The sequence below is a fragment of the Seriola dumerili genome, unplaced genomic scaffold (genome assembly GCF_002260705.1).
Source record: "Seriola dumerili isolate Sdu_G_001 unplaced genomic scaffold, Sdu_1.0 BDQW01000258.1, whole genome shotgun sequence".
Classification (NCBI taxonomy): Eukaryota; Metazoa; Chordata; class Actinopteri; order Carangiformes; family Carangidae; genus Seriola; species Seriola dumerili.
The window spans coordinates 820,912-843,155 of NW_019174513.1; the positions used below are offsets into that span (position 1 = coordinate 820,912).

The window sequence follows — 22,244 nt, forward strand, 5'->3', positions numbered from 1 at the left end:
GTGTAATACAGGAGTGCATAATCCTTGTTGTACTGGTGTCTGTATAGAGAGGTTTTCCAGAGGTTTCTATAGAGGACTGTTGAAGAAATGTAGATTAGCACTACAGTTTACTGCCAAATATCAATAAATTGTTGATGGAAAAACTCTTATGATTTTATGCAACATACAAAAATGGCAGGCAATGTTGGACAAGAGGTGATGATTATTAATGATTATAAAGTACAGTATAGATAAGTTTAAATATGGCTAAAAACTGGTCCACAACACGGTCCACACAGTTCAGAGGAGAAAAGAACAGATATGTAAGTTCAATGACAAAAGCACACTATTTTGGGTGAGCATGCATTTTGTTGAGCTGTACTCTGATAGGCTGAGTTTGTAATCCTGGATTCTGATTTGTTACACTGTTTGATGTGGCACTTTAGTTTTTTGCTCCTTCATTTCTCTTTCTTGGTCTCTTTTACATCTTCTATCACTGCTTTTGTGGTGTTTCCTCCCTCTCCCCTTCACTATCTCCCTCCTCCTCCTCCTCTTCCTGCCCGTCTTTCTCCTCTGGTCCCTTTATCTCCTCCTTCTTGTTCTTACTTTCTCTGTTACATTCTTTCTCCTCTTCTCTTCATCCCAGCCTCCTCTTTCTATCCCTCTAGCTCGAGTTTTAAGGTAAAGGGTATGTGGTTGTCATGGTGGAAAAACAAATGCCTCTTGCTTATTGGAGAACAGCCTTCAACTATAGGAATTCTGGGAGAAATATAACACAGAGAAAATAAAGGATCTATAGGATACATTTTGAGGTAAATTTAATCCTCCACAAACCCTAACCTTTACCAAAGAGGAGAAAATGTGTAGCTGCTGTCAAGTCAGTGTGTGGAGGCACCGTCACATGGCAGCACACATTATAAATAAAGGATTCTGTTTCTATTTCTAGACAAACCTTTACATAACAAATCCTTGTGGGTAATAAGAGGGTCTTTATGTGCAATGGACCTGTCTAATAAAAACGTCTATTTGAGCCCTTGAAACCTGCTGCCCCTACATTAGTGTGATTCAAACTGTCACCCAGAATTTCTATACTGCAAATGCCAGAGAGTGATGCATGTCGGTAGTAGTGTTTGCTTGCCATGATTCAAGGCACATGAGTGCAGCACATGCTCATAAGGTCACACACATAAACACGTTATTAACAGATACTGGAGCTTTACAAACACACACACACACACACACACACACACACACACACACACACAATCACACAAGGACACGAATAATGGATTTTCACTGTATTGAGTTGCATGATTCAGACACTGTGTGTGTATATGTTAAAGCACCATGATTTACTGCTGTTGAAAGACAGAGCTTTACAACTGTGAATGATGTCTTCTTGTTTTAACTCACCAAGATGAAACTGAAACAAAGACAAGCTAGGAGCATCCTGAGGTGCAGGTTGCTGCAATACGTATGATAGCAGTTCAAGTCATGCCTACAGAAGAGTTTTGTTTGATGGGAGGGGCATGTTTGTCAAGATGTAAAGATGAGACAGAAACATTGAGCTCCAGTGTATTTATAACTAACACATCCTCCCTCCTTCTCTGTCCCTTTCTCCTTGTTTATGCATCACTCCCTCTTCCCCCCAACTCCCCCCCTCACAGGTGACCCTTCAGAGTCCAGCCAAGGTGGAATCCCAGGGTTCATTGTGCTTTCAGACTGTCTGCTACCTTTGAGCGTCCGGAGAGTGCAGCCACATACACACATACACTGACACACACTCACACGAATATACATGCTCTCTCAACACAGAACCTCAAACGGTACAAGGCTGATATACAAATGTACATAAAGTGCACAAACACACACAAACAAACACACCTGCCGACACTCACACAGATACACACGGTTCATGCGAGTCAGTAATCTTACCCATACAGCCGAGAGCTTGGTTTGACCATAGTCTGTGTGGAGTTTGCCAACAGGGTGTTTAGTACAGTTAAGACAACTCAGACCAAGTGTGTATGGAAGGTACTGATGAAAAATGCTGATATATCACTTCAATAGACTTTAACATGTCTATACCATGTCTATTACATGACAAATATAGAGGGACCGATGTTTCATAATAAAAAAAAGGAAGAAAATACAAAAAAGACGATTAAATGAGTAGGTTAGAGAGACTTTGGAGAAAATCCTAATGACCTGTAAATAATTTAGTTTACAAAGAGCAGCATTTAAAAAACAAGAAAAAATGCAAAAAGAATACTACTTTAGATAAACACTGAACAGGACACAGCGACATAATAATTATTATTATTATTATTATTATTATTATTATTATTATTATTATTACCACTAGTAACATCATCATCTACATAAAGGGATATTACATTCCAAATTGTAAAGTGGGAAATCACTAACATATTTTAAATTTCTACTTAGATTTTAGGTGAAACACGGGGGAGGGGGGGATTGCACTTTTATTCGGGAGGTTTTAATATTTGAGCTATTTTTTATTTATTTACTAATTTATCAGTTATTTTGTTTATTGGGAGAAGGGGTTTGAGTGGGTTGCAATATTTTCATTTTAGAATTTTCTAGAGAAAACCTTTTGAGGGCCTGTTTCTGTCAGACTCTTGCAATCGAGTAATTATAATGTATGTATTAATTATTACAGCAATTATATTTATTTCTAATTTATTGAATCCTGTTTTTGATCCACTCTCTTTTTAAGTTAAAATAAAAAGTATCATACTAAATGTCCTAATGTGGTTTATTGAGAGTGTGTGTGTGTGTGTCTGTCTGTTTGTGTGTGTCTGTCTGTGTGTGTGTGTGTGTCTGTGCGTGTGTGTGTGTGTCTGTCTGTGTGTGTGTGTGTGTGTGTCTGTCTGTCTGTGTGTGTGTGTCTGTGCGTGTGTGTGTCTGTCTGTCCGTGTGTGTGTGTGTGTGTCTGAGAGAGAGAATTTTTAATGATTACTTTTATGTAAAAATCTGGATTCGATTGATTCAACACAAATCACATGAATGAGAGCGCACATCTGTCTTGTGACCAGAAGGGGGCATAAGTGGAGAGTATGTAATCAGAGGAAGAGAAAGCGTTTACAATCCCAATTGATGCGCCAAGCTTGTTATCTACTGTATTCATTTATGGGAGTAGGCTACTTATTTATCAGCAGAATTTAATGCTCTTTGCTTTATCTTTGAGAACATTGTTCCAGTAAACTCTTCTCACTGTGGGACAATAATTCTACATTTTTTCCCCTGATGGGCTAATGTCATTTAAATTTACTGAGAGAAAAAAAACAATTTGATGAGTGCAAGTGTGCAGGCCAGATTAAATTATTAATGAGCTGTGTGGCCAAATAATACAGTATTTGAAATAACGGGGTTCACTTAATGCACAAGAAAGAAAAAAAAAACTCACCACCTGGATTCACAACATTTGCTTAGCCCTGTGGTTTTCAAACCTTTTGAATTGCTCTACTAGTGACCCAGTGTTAAAGGATGAAACCATATTGTTTTTGTTGTGTAAGTGCAGATGTAATTTATAATATAGTAATATAGTATATAACCATATTGACAGCAGTGAATAACAGACAACTACTAGATGTCTACTTTACTTTTTAATATCCAGGGCTTCTGCAGGTTTCAATGTGTTAAATTTAAGACCTTTTTAAGACCACTATGACTTCATAGGGCTGTTTGAAGGTTAAGACTGGTTTTAAGGTTGAGTTTTCATTCAGATGTAGGTTATGGTTAGAGTTGGGATTAATTATTTCTAACGTTAACAGATACAACTTTAACTTAATGGTATAAATTGCTATTTTTTGATGAGAGGAGATGCCACGTTAGCGTACACACACTAGCTGGGTTTGCTCAGATAAATTCTGACAGGGCTACACAGTTTGCCCAAACCCAGGGGTTTCTTGTTGGTTTTATTTTGTAGTCTTGTTACAGCATGACCAATACATTTTTTCCCCAAAAAAGCAAGACTGAAGTTAATGCCACTTTATGAACATGTTAAACATGTTAACATAATAATCCAATCAATTTTTAAGACGTGTCAAAATCGCAGCTATTTAAGACATTTTAAGCCTAAAATTCAGATTATCGTATCAGACTTTTTAAGGACCCTCAGAAACCATGAGAAAATATCATTCATTGAATAAGATGAATGTAAAATTAAGGAAGACCCACAGAGCTTGCAGTTACCATTGAACATCAACAACCTCACTGACCTTGTCCATTTGAACCCGCACATTTGCAGACTGTTACTATCTGGGGCAAGCTCTTTCACAAGCTCAAGGTTAGTCATACTGTGGTGTATGTCAGCCTGTAACCCCTCACATGCTTCTTTTATAGTTCATGGGGTCACGAGGATGGGAAGATAGCCAAGTCCTTCTGGAAAAAAGCTGTGGCTGTATGAAGAGTAACTGCAACAGAAATATCACATAAAACTACACTAACCTGCAAAGACCAACATTAACAATGGATGTTTGTATTTACATGGGGTCACGTGTTGTGTGAAGATATGCCACTGAATGATAAACTATTTCTTCACTTACCAAAACTGCTCTCAAGGCAGAATAGAATTTAATTGTGTTTCATCACAAATGCAGTTGCTAGTTGATGGAGGACAGTTAAATACTTAAAGAAATGAAACTAGTATTAACTATTCTACATAAGAATTTATGTAGGGCTGCAACTAATCAATTAATCTAATGGTTATTTTCTTGATTAAATGTTTAATTTATAAAACATTTTTTTAAACTGTGAAAAAAATAACCCAGTTTCTCAGAAGATAGTGATGTATTTGCTTTGTCTGAATCCAAAACATAAACATATTCAATTAACTGTCATATATTGAAAAGAACGTCTGCAAATCGTGTCTTTTGAGAGACCGAAAGTAGAGAATATTTGGCATTTTTTGCTTGACAAATAACTGAAACCGACAATCAATTACCTCAATATTGCCAATTAATTTTCTTTGATTTGATTTCTTTGACTGATCACTAAATCTATAAATTTATGACATCAACAAAAACAGTTTTACGTTAAGCTGAAAATTCCCTGTGAATGAATACAGCATTGTGCTACGTTTGCAAATAACAAGGAGGTCAAAGGTCAGAGCTGAAGGGGCAATAGCTTTGACTCCTGTGTAAAGATGGAAAGGCAAACGTACTTTTACTATCGATTAGAACGTAAAATTACAGAAAATGGAGGGCTAAAAATAAGATAAAGAAGGGGGGTAAAACTTCTCCCAGACCGGAAACAAAATGCAGTTGTTTGTGTGTGTATGTGTGTGTGTGTGTGTGTGTGTGTGTGTGTGTGTGTGTGTGTGTCAGCCAAATGCTCATGTGCTTGGACGTCATCTGCGCCCCTCCCACTCCGTTATCCCGTCACTCCTCCCTCTCTCTGCTTCTCTCAGTCCGCTCTCCTGCAGGCCCGACCTCGGCTTCTGCCCGGCCAGACACCCAGACATACCCCATCGACTCCCGGGACACATAAGGGGGAGAGAGATTTGCTGGGACACGACGAGAGAGAGCGAAAATACCCTGAACATTTGCTGGGAGAAAAATTGCAGCATCTCACATATTCTCCCATTTGTAGATACTTTTTTTGTTTTTATCCCCATTAATCTTTTTTATACGGAGGAAAAACAAACTTTGTACTCTATGGAAAGATGTAAAAACCAGCCCGGATACTAAACTCGGACACAAACTGCGCCCTTCTGAGCCAAGCAGCGGGCTGGGCACACACAACGGGACCGTTAGGTTTTTTAGCTAGCTAGCAGGGACCGGGACCACTTTGTGGATAAAGATTAAAAAAAAATATTTTCCTCTCAGAAAGCCGCATTTTTCACTTCACTGCGGGGGAAACACCAAAGTAAGTACCGTTTCACTTTCATGTCAGCAAGTAGACGTTATTCGTTTATGTGTACGTGAGTGTGTTTGCGGCGCTCTGCATCCGCACTTTGCGCAGACGTCATTACGCACTCCTGTAGGTCAATTAATTAAAACGGGCCCCTTTGGGTTTAAACTGCTATAACTCATACATAGCGTCGTAGAGTTGTTACAGTAGTTTTTTAAAGTACGTTAATCAATCTGTTAACCGATTTGAAGACAAGAACGCGACCTGGTTTAATAGTGGTCTGTTTCTAAAGTTTGCTAAATAGCTGCAGATTATGTCACATTATCACTATAAGTACACATGGGTCCTTCCCTGGAATCGGTTCCTTTTGCGTCCCCAAGAAATAAATAGTCACAAAATTACTGTAGCGGTAAATAAATATAATAATCTATAATAATAAATAATGTTATTCTTAAACAGTGTTTTGGTATAAATATAATATTCATACTAAAACACTGTTTAACAATAAAAAAACAGTGATTTAATTCCTTTGTTCCCTTTGATTTGTTCCCGAATTTCATGTCAACACTGTTACCCTCATCAAAAAACCTTGCAAAATAGTGTTAGTGGACTGTTGAAGAAGATCCAGTTCACTGGATTGGGTTATTTCCCTGAGACAGTGGGAATGAGTGGCAACAGCAAATTAATTGGTTGTTGTCAAATGTTTATTGTTTTCATTCATTGTCCATTCTGCATGTGCAAATACATAACCTAAGCCTAGTAAAGTCTTCATACGAAGACCATTTACTCTCTATTGTCTATGCCAGTGGTTCTCAAAGTGGAGTCCGAGTACCCTCAGGGGTCCTTGAGGGGGTTCCTGGGGGTCCCCAGCAAAAAGGGGATCAATTTATTTTCACTATAATTCCATCCATAAGTAACACAATGACAGAATGTATGACTATTTTGGTCATGGGTTTCAAAGACTTTATGCAATAAAACATCTAAAAGCAAAAATCTCATCAGACGGTAAAGAATACAAAGACAAAACAGCAGAAACCCTCCCCAGTAGCATATCACCTATGTCCGCTACAGCTTCTCCTCCTGTCTGATGGAGCCTTCTCAGCAGTCTGGGCCCTTGTGCTCCAATGGAGCATGGATGGAGATAACACAACTGTGTCCGCTGTCTTTGTGTTGTTGTTGGACATGGTAAAGAGGAAGAATGGGAGGTTTGGTGTGAAAAATGTCTGAATCAAACTTGTCCCTGCAGTGGAGGAGGTCCCGTTTCCTCCTGAGGTGATGCACTCACGCGCTTACAGCACCTTTCTCCTTCTTGTCAGTGTCTTCATGCCAGGTGAGACGTTCCTCATAGAAGGCTATGACAATCTGTGGGCACTTATGATTGGCCTCCTTGGCAAGCACGAGATCAGCCTCGTCAGAGTCTTTCCACTTCATAGGACGAAATCTTGTCAAATGGAGGTCTGTGGTCTAATTTGTGTCACTTTAGGTGTCCTTGGCGTGAAAAAATTTGAGAACCACTGCTCTATGCGATGGTGTAATCAGCTGATCTTTTAAACCATTGTGATGAGTGCACCATTGGTTGTTACACAGTGACAACATAGAGCTTACTTTGCCAATGAAGGGGTGTGGTGTACAAACTTAGCAATAACAGCATTTTATATACAATTCATCAATTTAGTGGCTGTAGATGGACTGCTAATTTGTAATAAATATAGTGTTAGTCAACTTTATTTGTATAGCACATTTAAAAACAACAGGAGTTGAACCAAGGTGCTTGAGGCATAGAGTTGTAGGGGCTACTGGCAGCTACTGTAAACAACACTGTACAAGAAATTCCATCTGTTACGTTGGAGAAGTGACATCATTTACCAGAATGCCAACAGCTCAAGGACATGTATTCCTCTCATCTGTGATGTACTACTTCTCATGTTTCGGGGGGACAAGCATAAATCAATACTGTTAATTTTTTTTTTAACATATAAATCTAAACAATTATTTATTTCTCATAATATAATCAATATCTACAAGTAATAACCCTTCAAAGTACACCGCATGTGTTTTTGTGACTTTGATCTTTCAGCTAGCAATGAGAAAATTAGCTTGAAATGCTCAACCCTGTTACCGTTGACCAAGTTACTTGTCCAGAGTAACAGGTTTTGACTTTGGAGTAACAGGGATGACATAGATCAATGTTTACCCTAGTTTCACTGTCTTTGAAAGTTATAAATTAAATCAATTTAAAGGTCATCATGTGTGTATTCAGTAAGGGTAGCATAGGAGCATCTACTACATTTTAGTTAGTGCTGTTTGAGTCCTATGCATCCTGTAGGTATGGTAGGCAGTGATGTTACTGAGCTTATTACCTTGTTTAGTTAGTTGTTATTAGCATTATTGTGATTCCAGATAATATATATTTGTGAGTTGTAAGTAGTATGCCATTAGGTGCAGTGGAAAAGCAAATTATAATTATATATATATAAATTGTATGGCACATTATAACATGACTCAATTGCTTTCAATATGTCAATATGAAAATAATCAGTCTCAATAAAAGTCATTTTTCTTTCAAAATGCTTGTCAGTAATGCATGCATGGAAATGCAGTGACAAAAAAGAATTAGACTTCTTAGAAATCTAATGTGTTTCACTGAATCAGCCATGCAAATCAAGTGCAAAACAATATTATGTAACTTTGGTGATAAAACTTCACAGTAGTGTGTAGACAAAAATTTGCAGTGTCCATAGTAGAATAAGTGTTCTGTCATCCCTGTTACTCTGATTATTTCTGGTACCATAGAGCCAATCCTGTTATTGTCATTAATTTGATAAAAATGTAAAAAGTGACAATTCAAATGGCCTTGCAACTCTTATCATTATATTTTAAACTACATTTTATTTTGAACCGTGCCATTCTTTTAAGATTTCTCCTCTAAAAATAGGCTATATTCTTAATAGACATGTGATCTGCATCCAAAATTAGGATGCTGTTGATCATCTGAATGAGAAATATCATACTGGAAAAGAAAATCCAAACTCTAAAATAAGTATTAAGTATTTAGTATTTCTTAGACTTGTTGACTCATCTGGCTCCACATCGACCAGCTACATCAGTAAAATGCTGTTTATGCATTTATGCTTCAGTATTAACAAAAATGTAACATTTGGTACTTTTATATAATAAAAGGTGTGAGGTCTCCATTTAGGGTTCTGCTGCTTCCTTTAGAGTAGCAATTAGCTAGTGGTAGCTAGGATTATTAAAGCTAGCATAGACACCAAGCTGACAGAAAGTTGAAATAAGGTAGCTGTAAACTCACTGACATGTAATCACCACAGCCACTGGAAGTTCCTATAATATTCCCATAATGTAGGGATATCATGGGAATAGAATTGTTGTTTTGTTGGGTTTTGTTTGTAAGCACTTGAGATTTGTGTGTACCACCATGAGCACAAATGCATACTCATGCATATGTAAATCTATGACATGACAGTAGGCTAATGCAAATATGTGCGCATGTAATGACGAAAGCTAAGTTAAGTCAAGTTAATCTTTCAGTGAAGTCCTATGAAAGTCTGAATGTAGTGCTGAAATAATAGTCAATTATTCGGCTAGTCCATTGAGAAAAAAGTATTCAACAACAATCTTGATAATTGATTCGTTTGAGTCATTTATATACCAAAAATGTGAGGATTTGCTATGTGTCTCTGTTATATATCACTATAAATAGTATATCTTTGCGTTTGGTTTAGGAAGGTCAAACAAAGCAAGCAATTTGAAAAGCTCCGGGAAACCATGATGACCATTTTCACTTTTTGTGATTTCATAACAATCTAAAAGACAATAGTCAGTGGACTAACTAAAGGAATCACTAAAAAGAGAAGCCCTCTTGTTACACACAAAACCCTGACAGTGTAGTGGGAATAAAACAGCTTTAGATTTTGGTCCATCTCTCCCTAACCTGGACACAAAACAACTTCAACTTTCATCTGTCAGTAATAACATCTTCTACTTCTTCAGTTCTGTTGATTGAGTAATCAGTAATTTAGTTGAAGACAGGATTGTTGCCTTAAATTTCTTTGCACAGAAGTACCTCAGTCTTGTAAGTGTTTGATTATCATTACCCCACAGAGGTTCCACTCAACACAAAGGACAGGAGAAGAGAATCAGCATGACAATATTACCTTCACACCTCCTGAAGAGGCCTATTCGAATCAGTATGCTGACTGATTGAATCTCTCCATCAATAATTCATCAGGGTCACAGATCATTGTTAAAGGTCTTGAAGTTGACTGTCTTGTGATCTCTGTCTAAAACACAGACTAACTGTCTGCCCCTGGGATAATTTGACGTTTTCTCCCACTTAGTCATCGTCTTTAATCTCTGTTTGCCTAATCCATTTGTTTTTTACTTTGATAAAAACTATTCTTGGTTGTTTTCTGTCATGATCCTGATGAACGTCTAAAATGTGAAGGAATTGTATGACTCACCGTCAAAATCATCTTGCTCAAAATGTCCAAGGCATGACCTGAGTTACAACTAATCAACCATGTGCAGAAAGCATCCCAGCCTCCTGAACAGCCACTTCATCCCACAATATGTGCATTGACAATATCATGGCTTGTTCTGTGATCTGTAAACTGTGGCAGCGTGTTGGACCACAAGAAGTGAGGGATGTCAGTTAAAAGGTTGACATACTTTATACCCACCATTTACTGTGGGCGACAACTCAAGCAGCAGAAAATGACATATCGTGCATTTAATGTGAGCTACAGAAATATTCAAGACCATGATATAATTTAGGGCTGCTGATTTAACTGAATCACTCTGCTCCATTTTGGCTCCAATTGTGTGACCTTTTGTGTTATCAGTATGTAGTCAACATCCCAGTCTGTCATGACTTATCAAACCTGCAAATTCAGCTTTGAGCTCTCATGTCATGCAGCCTACAGTATACACCATCTAAGCTGCCTGATCTCCTTGTGTCTGTCTCCTGCTGGGTTTTTTTTTTAAAGGTTGAATGATTCAGTTGTAAGTGAGCAACTTAAGTATGGAAGGATATGAGTAAATGGGTAGTTGTACACATAGATGGTATGTTATGAGTGACTCACAGTCACAGCACATTGGTAATGTCTCATGACTGGCGTTCCTCTAGATAAACAAAGTATTGGGTGACTGTAAAACTCCATAAAATGTTATTCATCCATGGAGATCGAATGGGAAAGCTGGAGCTCTCCCTCGGTATGGTGGCAGTGTGTTTACATTCTCCAAATATTCCTGGATTCTGTACCAGGTTCCAGTCTGGTCTGTTTAGGTTTTCCTCAGGGGGTTGTTCCCTTTATTTCTTCATTTTTAAAAAAAAAACTGCTTTTAGCCTAGCTGAAAAGAAACGTATCAGTTACAGCTTGGAACTGTACTCTGCCAGGCATGAGCTTGATCTCTGTTTACAATCACCACATCCTTGTAATATATATTCATAGTGAGGAATAGAGAAAGAGAGAGACAGTCAGAGAACTTCCTTCCTCCCTCCCCTGCCAGAGGCATCCTTTATTTTTATTGGACCTTTGAAATGGTCAGAGTATGGTCATATGATCCTGTGGGCCAATGGAATGTCGTGTTAGGAAAGCTGTGGGGGGAAAAGTGCTTTAACATGCTGAATTCACTGGATGATCTCAACAAATAACCCTGAACATATCCTCTGGGATCCTAAATCTTCCTCCACACAACACACTTGCAGCAAAATATAAAGAATTTGTCACTGTTTAAATGCAAGCTTTTCCTCCTTTGTTGTTTGTTTTTGGTGTGTGTATATTTGTACTCAGGAATGTGTGTGAGTTGTTTATATTGAGCCTAATTATGCTTCATACACTTATTTAACAGTTTACAGTCAGTCGTTATTATGGGAAATCATTTATTACACAGCATAGTCAGTGTACAGTAACTGTCTACAGTCCTCAGAAGTCCTGCCCTTTGAACCATCTTTGTTTGTGCTCAGAAGATCATTTAGTTATCTGTTTTGTTTAGATTACACAGCTTCCTTATGGAGTCATACATGCACACAAAAACATGCTGTTCAGCAGAGCTCACGAGATTTGCCTGGACACTCAGAGGAGAAGTGAGATTCAGTGCTACTGAAGTGGAAGAACTGGCAAAATGACTGGGAAAAATATGTCACCCTTCATATCCACCACCACCTGTGCTGAGGGGGGAGAGAGAGAGAGAAAGGCCCAATGTTCGGCCAGCCGTGCTGTTGCAACAGGAAACGGGGGCCATGACTAACATGACATGATGTGGAAAATAACCGACACACTCAATCATGACACCATCTCATGGACAGTGTCAGAGGCTACAGCTAGCAGCAATATGTTTTACCTTTAGGATTGACTTAATGAGGGATGGTCTGTCAGCGTCCGATACTGAGAGATCTAAATTAGCTGAAGAACTAATCAGGGCATGAGACATAGACATGTCTCATATGATGTATATCAAACTCAATACAAAGCCTGTCAGTAAAACCAAGTATTGAAAAGCTGGTGTGGAATAACTGGTCAGATATCTGAATCAGTTATGATTTATTTATTCTTTGATCATTTAGTTCATTATTTCAATTTAAAAAATGCCGTTTTTATACAGTTTTATTGGAGAAAAGTTCTTGTATTTATCATTTGTCAAGCTTAAGTGATTAGCCTATTGACAAAAAATAAACAGCTGTAATTCTCAGTGGACGCGCTCCTTGAGTAGCTACTTTGTCAGAAATACAACAGAAGAGCAACTGGTCTAACTGTTTACAGTGCAATGAAAGAAAATCCCACACTGATGATGAAAGTTACCATAGAGATAGATATTTAGAGAATGTAAATACATTGAGTGGCTCTTGCAGAAAAAAACAGCTTACATAGTGTCAAAATTGGGTCTGATAACATGAGAATCCTATGGATTTTAAACTGAAGTCGCTTCTTAAGATACTCTGGTACTGAAACTCATGTACTGTGTTGGCACTATCAAAGACCCAGCTCTCGTCATAGATAAGGACTTTTATTTTTGTGGATCGTATTTATGAAGCACACACTCAGTGAAGAAAGTTTAGCTAGTGGTGTTTAACCACACCCTGCTTTTCTTCGGTACAACCTTTATCAGTGCATTATTTCCAAAATGTAATTTGAGATGAGTATTTTAAAGATAGTCAAGGGAGAGAGAGCATTACGCATGGCTTCAGCTCTTTGGGCCAAAGAGGGAATCCTTCTTGATTACTGGCATGGAGTAGCAGGGTGGGGATGGGAGTGGAAGTGAAGCGGTTTACATGGTTTTGGCATTTACAGCTGCAGAGGGTGGGAGGGGAGTTACTGTAGATCTGTAAGGGGAATCCAGAGAGGGAGTGTGTGTGTGGAGGGGGGGTGTTACCCCCATGGCTTTGCACATATGGATGAATCATGACTCACTTCCTTCAGACACTAACTCTCCCCCACCACCAAACCCTTTACTCTCTTTCTCTGCCACTCCCCGAACTTAGCAGCAGAAATATTCATCTCTGCACTCTCGACGTCAAAACCAACTCACAGCTGCTGTCGACTGTTTAGGAGAGCGCTGGGGTTAAAAGCATGAAGCAAAAGATTTGCTCAGTTGTTGGTCTGGTTTCTTCTCCCTCACGTGGGCCTCCTGTTCCCTGCATGCTGCATGTGCTCTGTTATATGCATTAGGAAAAACCTACGGGCAGGCCTCCAATAAGAGGAAAATGTTGGTACCATCATCTAATTCTCTTAATTACATGGTACCAAACATTCCTAATCACCGATGTCTTCCGATACACATAGGCAGGCCTGTATAGCAGATGCCTTTAAAGTTAGCTCCTATAGACCGCTTGTGTATTCATTTTTTAGGTGGAACCATGTACTCATTTTTATTCTTTTGAGGCTGTGGATTCTGCCTCTACAACACGTACATTATAAGTGTTTGAGTCTTTAGCCTCACAGCCTAATAAACACCTAAGAGTGGTGCTGATTTCTTGTGTGTCCTGTGTTGCAGGATGCTGTCGGAGCTGAGTGAGTGGTTCTGGCAGGAGCGGCTGTGGTTTCCAGAGGGCCTGGGCTGGGCTGACCTGGAGGATCGGGATGGACGAGTTTATGCCAAAGCCCATGACCTGTGGGTGGCGCTGCCCATCGCCCTCGTATTCCTCATTATTCGTCAGATTTTTGAGAGGTCAGCCCGTTTTTCACTCTGTCTTATTCAATATCTGTGCTCTGCAATATGCCTTTGGTTATTAATTCAAACATTTGCTTACTCTATATTTACATATTTTTTTCTGTCCACTTGTCGAGTCTAACTTGTCTTTCTTCTTTGTCTGCTGCTTTTAGTCTGGCCCTTGGTCATCTCCTCCTGACCTCTAATTAGATTATTTTACGTCAGAATGTAATTTTTTGTCTCTTGCTATTTTTTCTCAGCAATTATTTGATTTGCTTTACGCTGTGTCCTGCTTTATAATAAGTAAAGGTCTGCTCCTCCAAGTTATTGTTTCTCACACAAGTGCAGTGTTCCTGTTTCCAGTAGCTAATCTTTTGGAAATCAGACAGACCTTAGAGAGTCCACCTATGTTTTATTGCTAATAGCTCTCTTCCTCATTATTGTTTTTTATTCCTGCCTCCCACTCAGCCATTGAGTGGCACATTATAAAAATTGACTAACTGTAAATTTGAGGTAGATGACAAACTATTAATCTGTTTACATATATGAACATGAATGATATCTGTTGCTCTGTGGGTTATCAGGACAGATATTTTCAAAAGGCACTTGCTGAGACAGCAGCACTTACAGAGACAGACATGCAGCATGTGGCAGTAAGGTTTAATTGTAATGTCTTTAACAACATTTTCTTGACAAATTTTATGTTAGCATAATTTTTTTCAAATTTGTGTATGTCATTTCTCACAACGTGAAAGCTTTTCAATGGTTTTACCCCCACTGTTTCTAACTTCCCTTCATTTAACTGTCTTTTCCTTTCATATCTGTTTGTGTCTCAACAACCTTTTCATAATTACAGGACGGTGGCTACACCCTTGGCCTCTCTACTCGGGGTGAAAGAGACGGTACGGCTCAAAGTCCCTCACAACACCACACTGGAGTCCTACTACTGTAACATTACCAAAAACCCCACACAGGTAAATGTTCACATGCACACTTAAAAAAGACAGAGTAACATAAAATTTCTTTCATCAGAAAATTAAATACTTTAATCTGGCCTCTTCGTGTTGTTCTCAGAGTTCAATAGCAAGCCTTTGCAAGCAGACTGGCTACTCAGAAAGACAAGTGCAGCGATGGTTCAGGAGACGGAGGAATCAGGACAGACCGAGTTTGCTCAAAAAATTTCGAGAAGCCAGGTAAAAACACACACAAACACACAGTCACTCTCTGTATTTTAAACATATATGCTGTAGAGCTATAGATCAGGTTGAAACAGCTGCCCACCCTTGGGTTCCTCTGGCTATATGAGCACATTTCAGACGGCAAAAGTAGCCCTCTATTTATAACATGAACTCATTACAATGCCACTCTGCTGCTGCCACGCCTGTAGCCCCCTACTCTTCTCACTCTCACACATACACACACACAAATCCAAACATCCACATACTCATTAGCACAGGACCTTGGCAACAGTGGCTCTTTCACCACTGTTGGTTATTTTTATGTATGGGCAGTTATATACAATTATGACACACGCAGGGTTAAAACAACATGATAACCTGATAATACAATCTTTCTGAAGTTAATCTTAGCTCGAAAGGTTCACAGTGTGGCAACAGATGACACTTACAAAAGACAGCCATATCTTTAAGGGTGACATCAATAACTGCAGATAGCATGATGGTGTTAGCATCAGCAGGATTGAAACACAGGCAAATGCAGTGATATGCATGTACACAAGCACATTCATGGACAATCTGTTCATGCATTATTCTATCCCATGTGTTGTGTTCTACGTATAACTCCTCTGTTGTGGTGTGACTGTCATAAGTAGTCATTCATTAGCTTCATTGTCAGGGCTATGTTCATGTTTAGATCAACATAAGTTTTTTAAGTGACTTAAAGGGTCAGTTTACCCAAACTACAGAAGATACAGACTCTACAGATACAGACAGTTTCTTTTTAATCACAAGGGCCAACAGGAATACTGTCTCTGGAAATAGAATTTTGCAATTTTTGTTTTTAACATATAGTTTTTTGTTGCTGTGAGTTTAGCTGAAATGATGCGTTGATCAACAAACTTTTATTTGACATGATAATCAACCAAAAACCAAAACCTCAGTTTTAGCTTCTCTGTCATGAGGATTTCCTGCCTCATGTGAGAATAAACTGAATATCTTTCTGACATGTGGCAGTTCGATAATAAAAAATAGTTGTTAGTTACAGCCATCACTCTGAGATAAATATCTAATAACATGAGCAAATTAAACCAAAACTGTCTTCATATATCACTAGATATAAGTGAAAATAAGTTTTTTGTAATTAGGTGAACTGACCCTTTCATCTGCAAGAAGACAGTGAAGCAGAGTGGCGTGTGTGTTTCTGTGTCTGCTGTATGTGTCTGTGTAGAAAGTCATGTTTAAGCAACTTCATAGCGGACTAATGTTCTGCATACTAATGTTCTGTGTGTGAAGATGTTTTTGTGACTGCATGTTTTTCACTCTCTGGTTATGGTGTCTTTCACTAAGTGTGTTATGACATTTTTCTTCTGAATCAATCTATTGTTCATCTCTTTCCCTTACTTCCCCCACTGGTGTATTTCTCACACTCTCACGCTCATTGTCTGTTAGCACAGGTTCTGCTTCGTGTGTGTGTGTGTGTGTGTGTGTGTGTGTGTGTTGGTGTGTGTGTGCATGTGCGTGCATCCCGATTTGACATTCTCAGCACAGTTCACCAGATTTTTCCAGGCTGTTCACTCAGCCTGGTATTTCTCTCTCCAGTGTACATTCTTGTGTTTGTGACTGTGTGTGTGATGCGTTTATGTGTTTGCTGGTAGAAAATGTGTCTATTGTCTTTTCCCCATTGACTGAATAGAGAGTGTGTTTGTATGTGTGTGTGTTCTCTTGCAGTTGGAGATTTACCTTTTACCTTCTTGCTTTCATTGCTGGCCTGGCCGCCCTCATCGATGTGAGTACTTCCATGTTAACCTCAACCCCTCCTCCTCTTCCTCCTCCTCCTCTCCTCCCTATATGTTCACCTCCTCATTCGTCACCTGCCCTGTCATCATAACTTGGCGGTGCCCATGGTAGTCTGTATTTTTTGCTGCGATAACCTCACCTTTCACTGTCAGTGGAGCAGCATTGACTCATTGCCATGCTGAGTCAGTTGATATAAATACACCTGTCGAGTTCTGCTGTCTCATTCACACCTCATCTCTCCTTCCAGAAACCTTGGCTGTATGACCTGAAAGAGATGTGGCAAGGCTTTCCTGTGCTGGTACGTCTGTAGGATGGCTAAGTACTGAATACATCAGAGTATCTGCAAGTTTTCCATAAAAAAGGCCTTAGAATTCATCCAAAAGTTTTCAATTTGCAAAAGTTTGGAATATTTTCTCTTGCCTACCAAAGGTGTTTTGTGGATTGTGCACACAGGAGGCTGTTTAATCTATTTTTGTGGAGTTTCAGTCAGCGCCGTCAGACCTGTAGCAAACACCGTCACTACTGACAGCCACAGCAGCTAGTAAGCTCATTGCCTCATAATGTGCAAGGGTCGATTTTGGTAAAAACTTAAATTCATTCATTATTTTGTAATTGGTTAATCCATCCATCAGTTTTCTGCCACTTGCCTGGATCCAGGTCATGTTAAGTGATTAAATATATTACTAAGAATTATTGTTGCATACAGAAGGAAATTTACTGATTAAAATGTGGTATCAACCTGAATAAAAATCCATGTACTTACTACGTAATTTAAGGCCATATTGTCCCTGTTTTATGTCATTCTTTGTCAGTCTTAAATTTAATTTAAACACTGCTAATACAGAGCTTCCAATAGAGCTGAAAAGATCAGTTCATTAATTTGGTTAATTGTTCACCATTGAAGTCATTTTTAAAGCAAAACGTCAAAAATAGAGGTTCCAGCCTCTCAAATCTCAACATTTGTTGGTTCTCTAGAGGGGTGCACGTAGGTATATGGATTTTGAAATGAAAAATGTGTTTCCTCTCTTGCAGACTCTCCTGCCATCTCAGTATTGGTACTACATGATTGAGCTGGGCTTCTATGGCTCTCTGCTCTTCAGTGTGGCTTCTGATGTCAAACGCAAAGTGAGTGAGTTTGACTTGCATTGAGACAGAAGGAAAAGTAAATGGGAAATGAATCTATAATTCATACGAACGATTTTAAACCCAAACTCACTGAGAGTTTTCTTTTCTTTTTTTTTTTTCCTTTTATAATATTATTACATCATGATCACCTGCACTCAAGAGGAAGACAAACAGCCTGTTCTCACTATCAGATCAGTTTGACATCTGGCATGGACTGTGGGTGGACATTAGACTGTTGTTACACGTGTGTTTGAATGTGTGTGTGAGTGTTTGGACTTTGCTCAGCTTGGATCAGCTGAGGGCAGTGAGGAAAATATTGCCAGAGGCCCAGGGTGTTCCTCCAACACAATATTTTAACCCGGATACCTAAGCAGGATTTACCACCATGCACACAGACCCACTTAACACATGCAGCACACAAATATAAATTTCAAACAATGTCCTTTTCCGCAGCATAAATAACGTATTTTCTTCTCTTTAGGACTTCAAGGAGCAGATTGTCCACCATGTAGCGACAATCCTCCTCATCAGCTTCTCCTGGTGTGTTAACTACATCCGAGCTGGAACCCTCATCATGCTAGTGCATGACTCCTCTGATTACCTCCTTGAGGTAAATATATACACCTCCTTGAGTCATTACAGTAGTTTGTATTCATAGTATTCTGATAACTGCACTTTGGCAAGCAAACGTGTGCCTGCAGTCACAACCAGTGAGCTTTGACCATGGTAGAGTGACATACATAAACTGTAGGAGCTGTATTCAGCGTCATGGAAATGCAGCTTACAAACAGGCCTAGTATGAAATTTCACCATGACATATTATGTCTTTGTCATGTTTCCCTACCAATAATAAAATGCTGTTTAGACTCTTTACATCCTGAATCTCAACTGAGACTTTAGTGTTGTCTGTGAATTCTGATGGTAATACACTGCCACCTAGTGGAGGAAACTACACTTTAGTTGTCTTTGGTGGGACAACAAATGTATTACCCATTTATCTGCATCTGCATGTTTTCCTATTAAACTATATTTCTGTCTTTCCCTCTGCATCTGACAGTCTGCAAAGATGTTCAACTATGCTGGGTGGCGAAATGCCTGTAACTACATCTTCATTGTATTTGCTGCAATCTTCATCATCACTCGTCTAGTCATCTTCCCCTTCTGGTACAAACACTTTTCAGATGTTTTATTATAATTTACTGCTAGATGTTATTTTTCTGCATGCCTTGTCCTAAATCCTTACTTGTCTTGGTTGCAGGATTATTTACTGTACGTGGGTTTACCCAGTGACTGTCTATGAACCCTTCTTTGGCTACTACTTCTTCAATGGACTTTTGATGATTCTGCAGTGTCTACATATCTTCTGGGCTGTCCTCATCATACGCATAGCAGTCCGCTTCCTTACCAACAATGTAAGCAAACATAAAGAAATCTACACGCAAAACTCAAGATTCTGTTTATTCATCAATAAAATCATTTAACTTTGTGAGCTCACATCATTATCATCCAGCGCTGATTACAAGACAAATATGAATAAAATACTAGAAAAGGAACAAGTACTTGCTATTGAAAATTTGCAGTTGAAATACTGAGTTGTCAGTTTAAGTGTAATCACTGATTCACAACTGTTAATATAACACTCATATAATCATGTTACAAGGTTGATATGGTGAAGTTGTTAGCAAACAGTTACTTGCTTACACTCTGGGCAGACAGAGAGCAACATTATCATACAAGTGGGGTCATGTCTCTGTCTACCTGGTGAATGTAAGTCCACTATTCACTCTCTCTTAGCTCTGTTTTTGGTTGCTAATTGTGTCTGTCTGCTGTTTCATTCTGAGCAGGTAGTGTACAGTGGGTTTTCAGACTATTCTGAAAATTCACTGAAAACAGCACTATGAGAGAAGTGAGAGTGAACCAAAGCAGCTAAAGCTAAACAATGAGCTGAAACTCAATATAAAGCTCTCTAAAGCCAAAGGAAGCTGCAGATTCAGGTTATAAGTGTCTGTAGATTCATCATTATGAGCAACCCATTTCATATTGTCATTTGATAACTTCAAATATTGATTATAGCCGCTTAAAAGAAGAGAAGATGAAAGCAGTAGAACTTCCATTTGACTTTTAAGTGCTTAAAACAGTTGAATTGTCATTAAGGACTCTACTTTTTTTTATCCATAACACACACACACACACACACACACACACACACACATTCATGCATGCAGCTGGACAGTTTGACTTTGTTCTGACACTGGCCAGAGCTCCATGACAGTCTGAGTGGAAAATCTCCTTGATATTGCTCAATGGCCTCTTTTGTTCACACCCTCTTCTTCTTTTTTAAATTCTTCTCAGGAAAAAGTCGATGATGAAAGGAGTGACAAAGATGAAACAGATGAATCAGAAGAAGAGGAGGAAAGAGAGGCGGAAGATAAGAAGGACATGAAGAAAAATGGACCGGTTCAGAACGGTCACACAGTCCACAACAACAACCACAGCAAGACAGAGTGAAAGCAAACAAGTGTGAGGACGTAGGAATGTGAGAAGGACTCGTATCCCTCAGTAGGGGAGCAAGAGGGAGGAATGAAAAGAGAGAGCAAGAAGAAGGGAGGGGGCAAGTCATTCCCTAAAACCAAGAACAGCAGGTATCCTGAGGAAATTTGACAGTTACTTTTGCACGCCACAAAAACACACTCACACATGTTCATTCGTACTTTTACAGGGCACAGACATCCAGCAGGTGATATACACTACATTAAGTGGCAGAGCTTTTGTGCTTTGTCATCAGAAAAAAATGTATCATTGTCAGTGTGAGGTGTCAGTACCAAAATTTCAAAGAGACAGGGGAGAAAATGGAGAGGAATAAAGTGTGGAGAGGACACTGGAGGGGGCGGATGCTGCTTCTACTTTAGCTTTCTTGTTCTAACTGTGTGCCTTAGAGCCAGCTAATTGCTGTCAAAATGCCATTTTATAGCTTTTATGCTTTTTGCTATCTTTTGTTGCTTCATTTCATTGTACCTTTTTGTTTTCTAGCAAAAGAACAAAAGAGTGAATGTTTTATGAAAGTGAAACAATAGGGCATTCATTTCCCTAATTTTTGTCTATGCAAGTACATGAGTGTTTGTTCAGCTATTGCAATGTCTTTGCACAAACATACACTGTCTCGTATATGATGTTATAATTTGCAGTAGGACTTTGTGCCTCTGCTCTCCAGTGCGGCCTGTGCCATTTATAAAGTAGTCTGCCTTATAAGGTTTAAGGAATACATGTGGTTTCAGATTTTTAGATAAACAGCAAGAAAATGTTGCTTTCTTATTTTAATTCCAGTTCACTTTTAATTACAGCAAATCTCCATTTCCTCCTTCCAAAAGAGATGTCTGACCTGCAAATGTTACCATTCTCAATTCTTTTCTGTCTGAGCAGTCAGTCATACCCAGATATGAGTGTTCAGCACAAGCACTGCAATAGAAATCACAGCTTCCTGCTAGTTTTGATGGAGCTGAATGTTTTTTTTCCTCTCTGGTTTGGCTGAAGCAGTTTGATCCAGTTGAATCTTGAATCACACTGATAATGGCATCCATTGAAAAGCGATGAAGCTCCATAAAATCATTGTGAAGGTAGGTTGCTCTGTTGAAATGAAGGAGTTTTATTAAGGCGAATGCAATAGGACAGGATAACCATTTCTAGATTCAACAAATCTCGGCCAGATTACTCCAGTTCACTGCCTTGTAGCCTGGGTTATATTATTAACCTTGGTGAGAATATAAGTGTTGATCTAAGTGAATGATTTTAGGTATGATTCTGTGTATGAAACGGGTTTACAGATATGTTTTTTTTTTTTTTTTTTAAAGAAATCTGCTTTTAGGAGTTCAATGTTTCAGTTTTTCATGAAATAATAAATGTTGCAGCTTTGTTGTTCTGCTTTAAATTTATTTGTATGTCAAGTGCCTTATCTGTAATGTATGGGAAGATTTCTCTCCTGTCTTCATGTCCTCTCCTTTTCTTTCCTGTCTGCACCTCACATCACAGATTCAACTCTGTAAGACTAGAACATCCTATTTCCCTACTGTCTCAGTCATCAATCACTTTTCTCCTCTTCTTTATAAATTACCCTCCTTTCAA

The 22,244-nt window shown here is 38.8% G+C and overlaps 1 protein-coding gene across 1 annotated transcript; it reads left to right on the plus strand.

The window, feature by feature from the left end:
• The first annotated feature begins 5,398 nt into the window (after positions 1 to 5,398).
• Positions 5,399 to 21,984, plus strand: LOC111230173 (ceramide synthase 2-like). Its single transcript, XM_022756792.1, has 11 exons — positions 5,399 to 5,871; positions 13,870 to 14,043; positions 14,882 to 14,999; positions 15,100 to 15,218; positions 16,932 to 16,989; positions 17,248 to 17,298; positions 18,033 to 18,125; positions 18,607 to 18,735; positions 19,183 to 19,289; positions 19,384 to 19,537; positions 20,478 to 21,984. Exons 2-11 carry the CDS (start codon positions 13,871 to 13,873, stop codon positions 20,631 to 20,633), a joined length of 1,158 nt encoding a protein of 385 aa, XP_022612513.1. The 5' UTR covers positions 5,399 to 5,871; position 13,870; the 3' UTR covers positions 20,634 to 21,984.
• The last annotated feature ends 260 nt before the right edge of the window (positions 21,985 to 22,244 follow it).

What these genes read in the sequence shown, in the direction of transcription:
- LOC111230173 (XM_022756792.1), top strand. Translation starts at nt 13,871, where the DNA reads ATGCTGTCGGAGCTGAGTGAGTGGTTCTGGCAGGAGCGGCTGTGGTTT. An exon ending in ATTCGTCAGATTTTTGAGAG is followed by an intron (nt 14,044 to 14,881) that starts GTCAGCCCGTTT and finishes TCATAATTACAG; the next exon opens with GACGGTGGCTACACCCTTGG. An exon ending in GCCTGGCCGCCCTCATCGAT is followed by an intron (nt 16,990 to 17,247) that starts GTGAGTACTTCC and finishes CTCTCCTTCCAG; the next exon opens with AAACCTTGGCTGTATGACCT.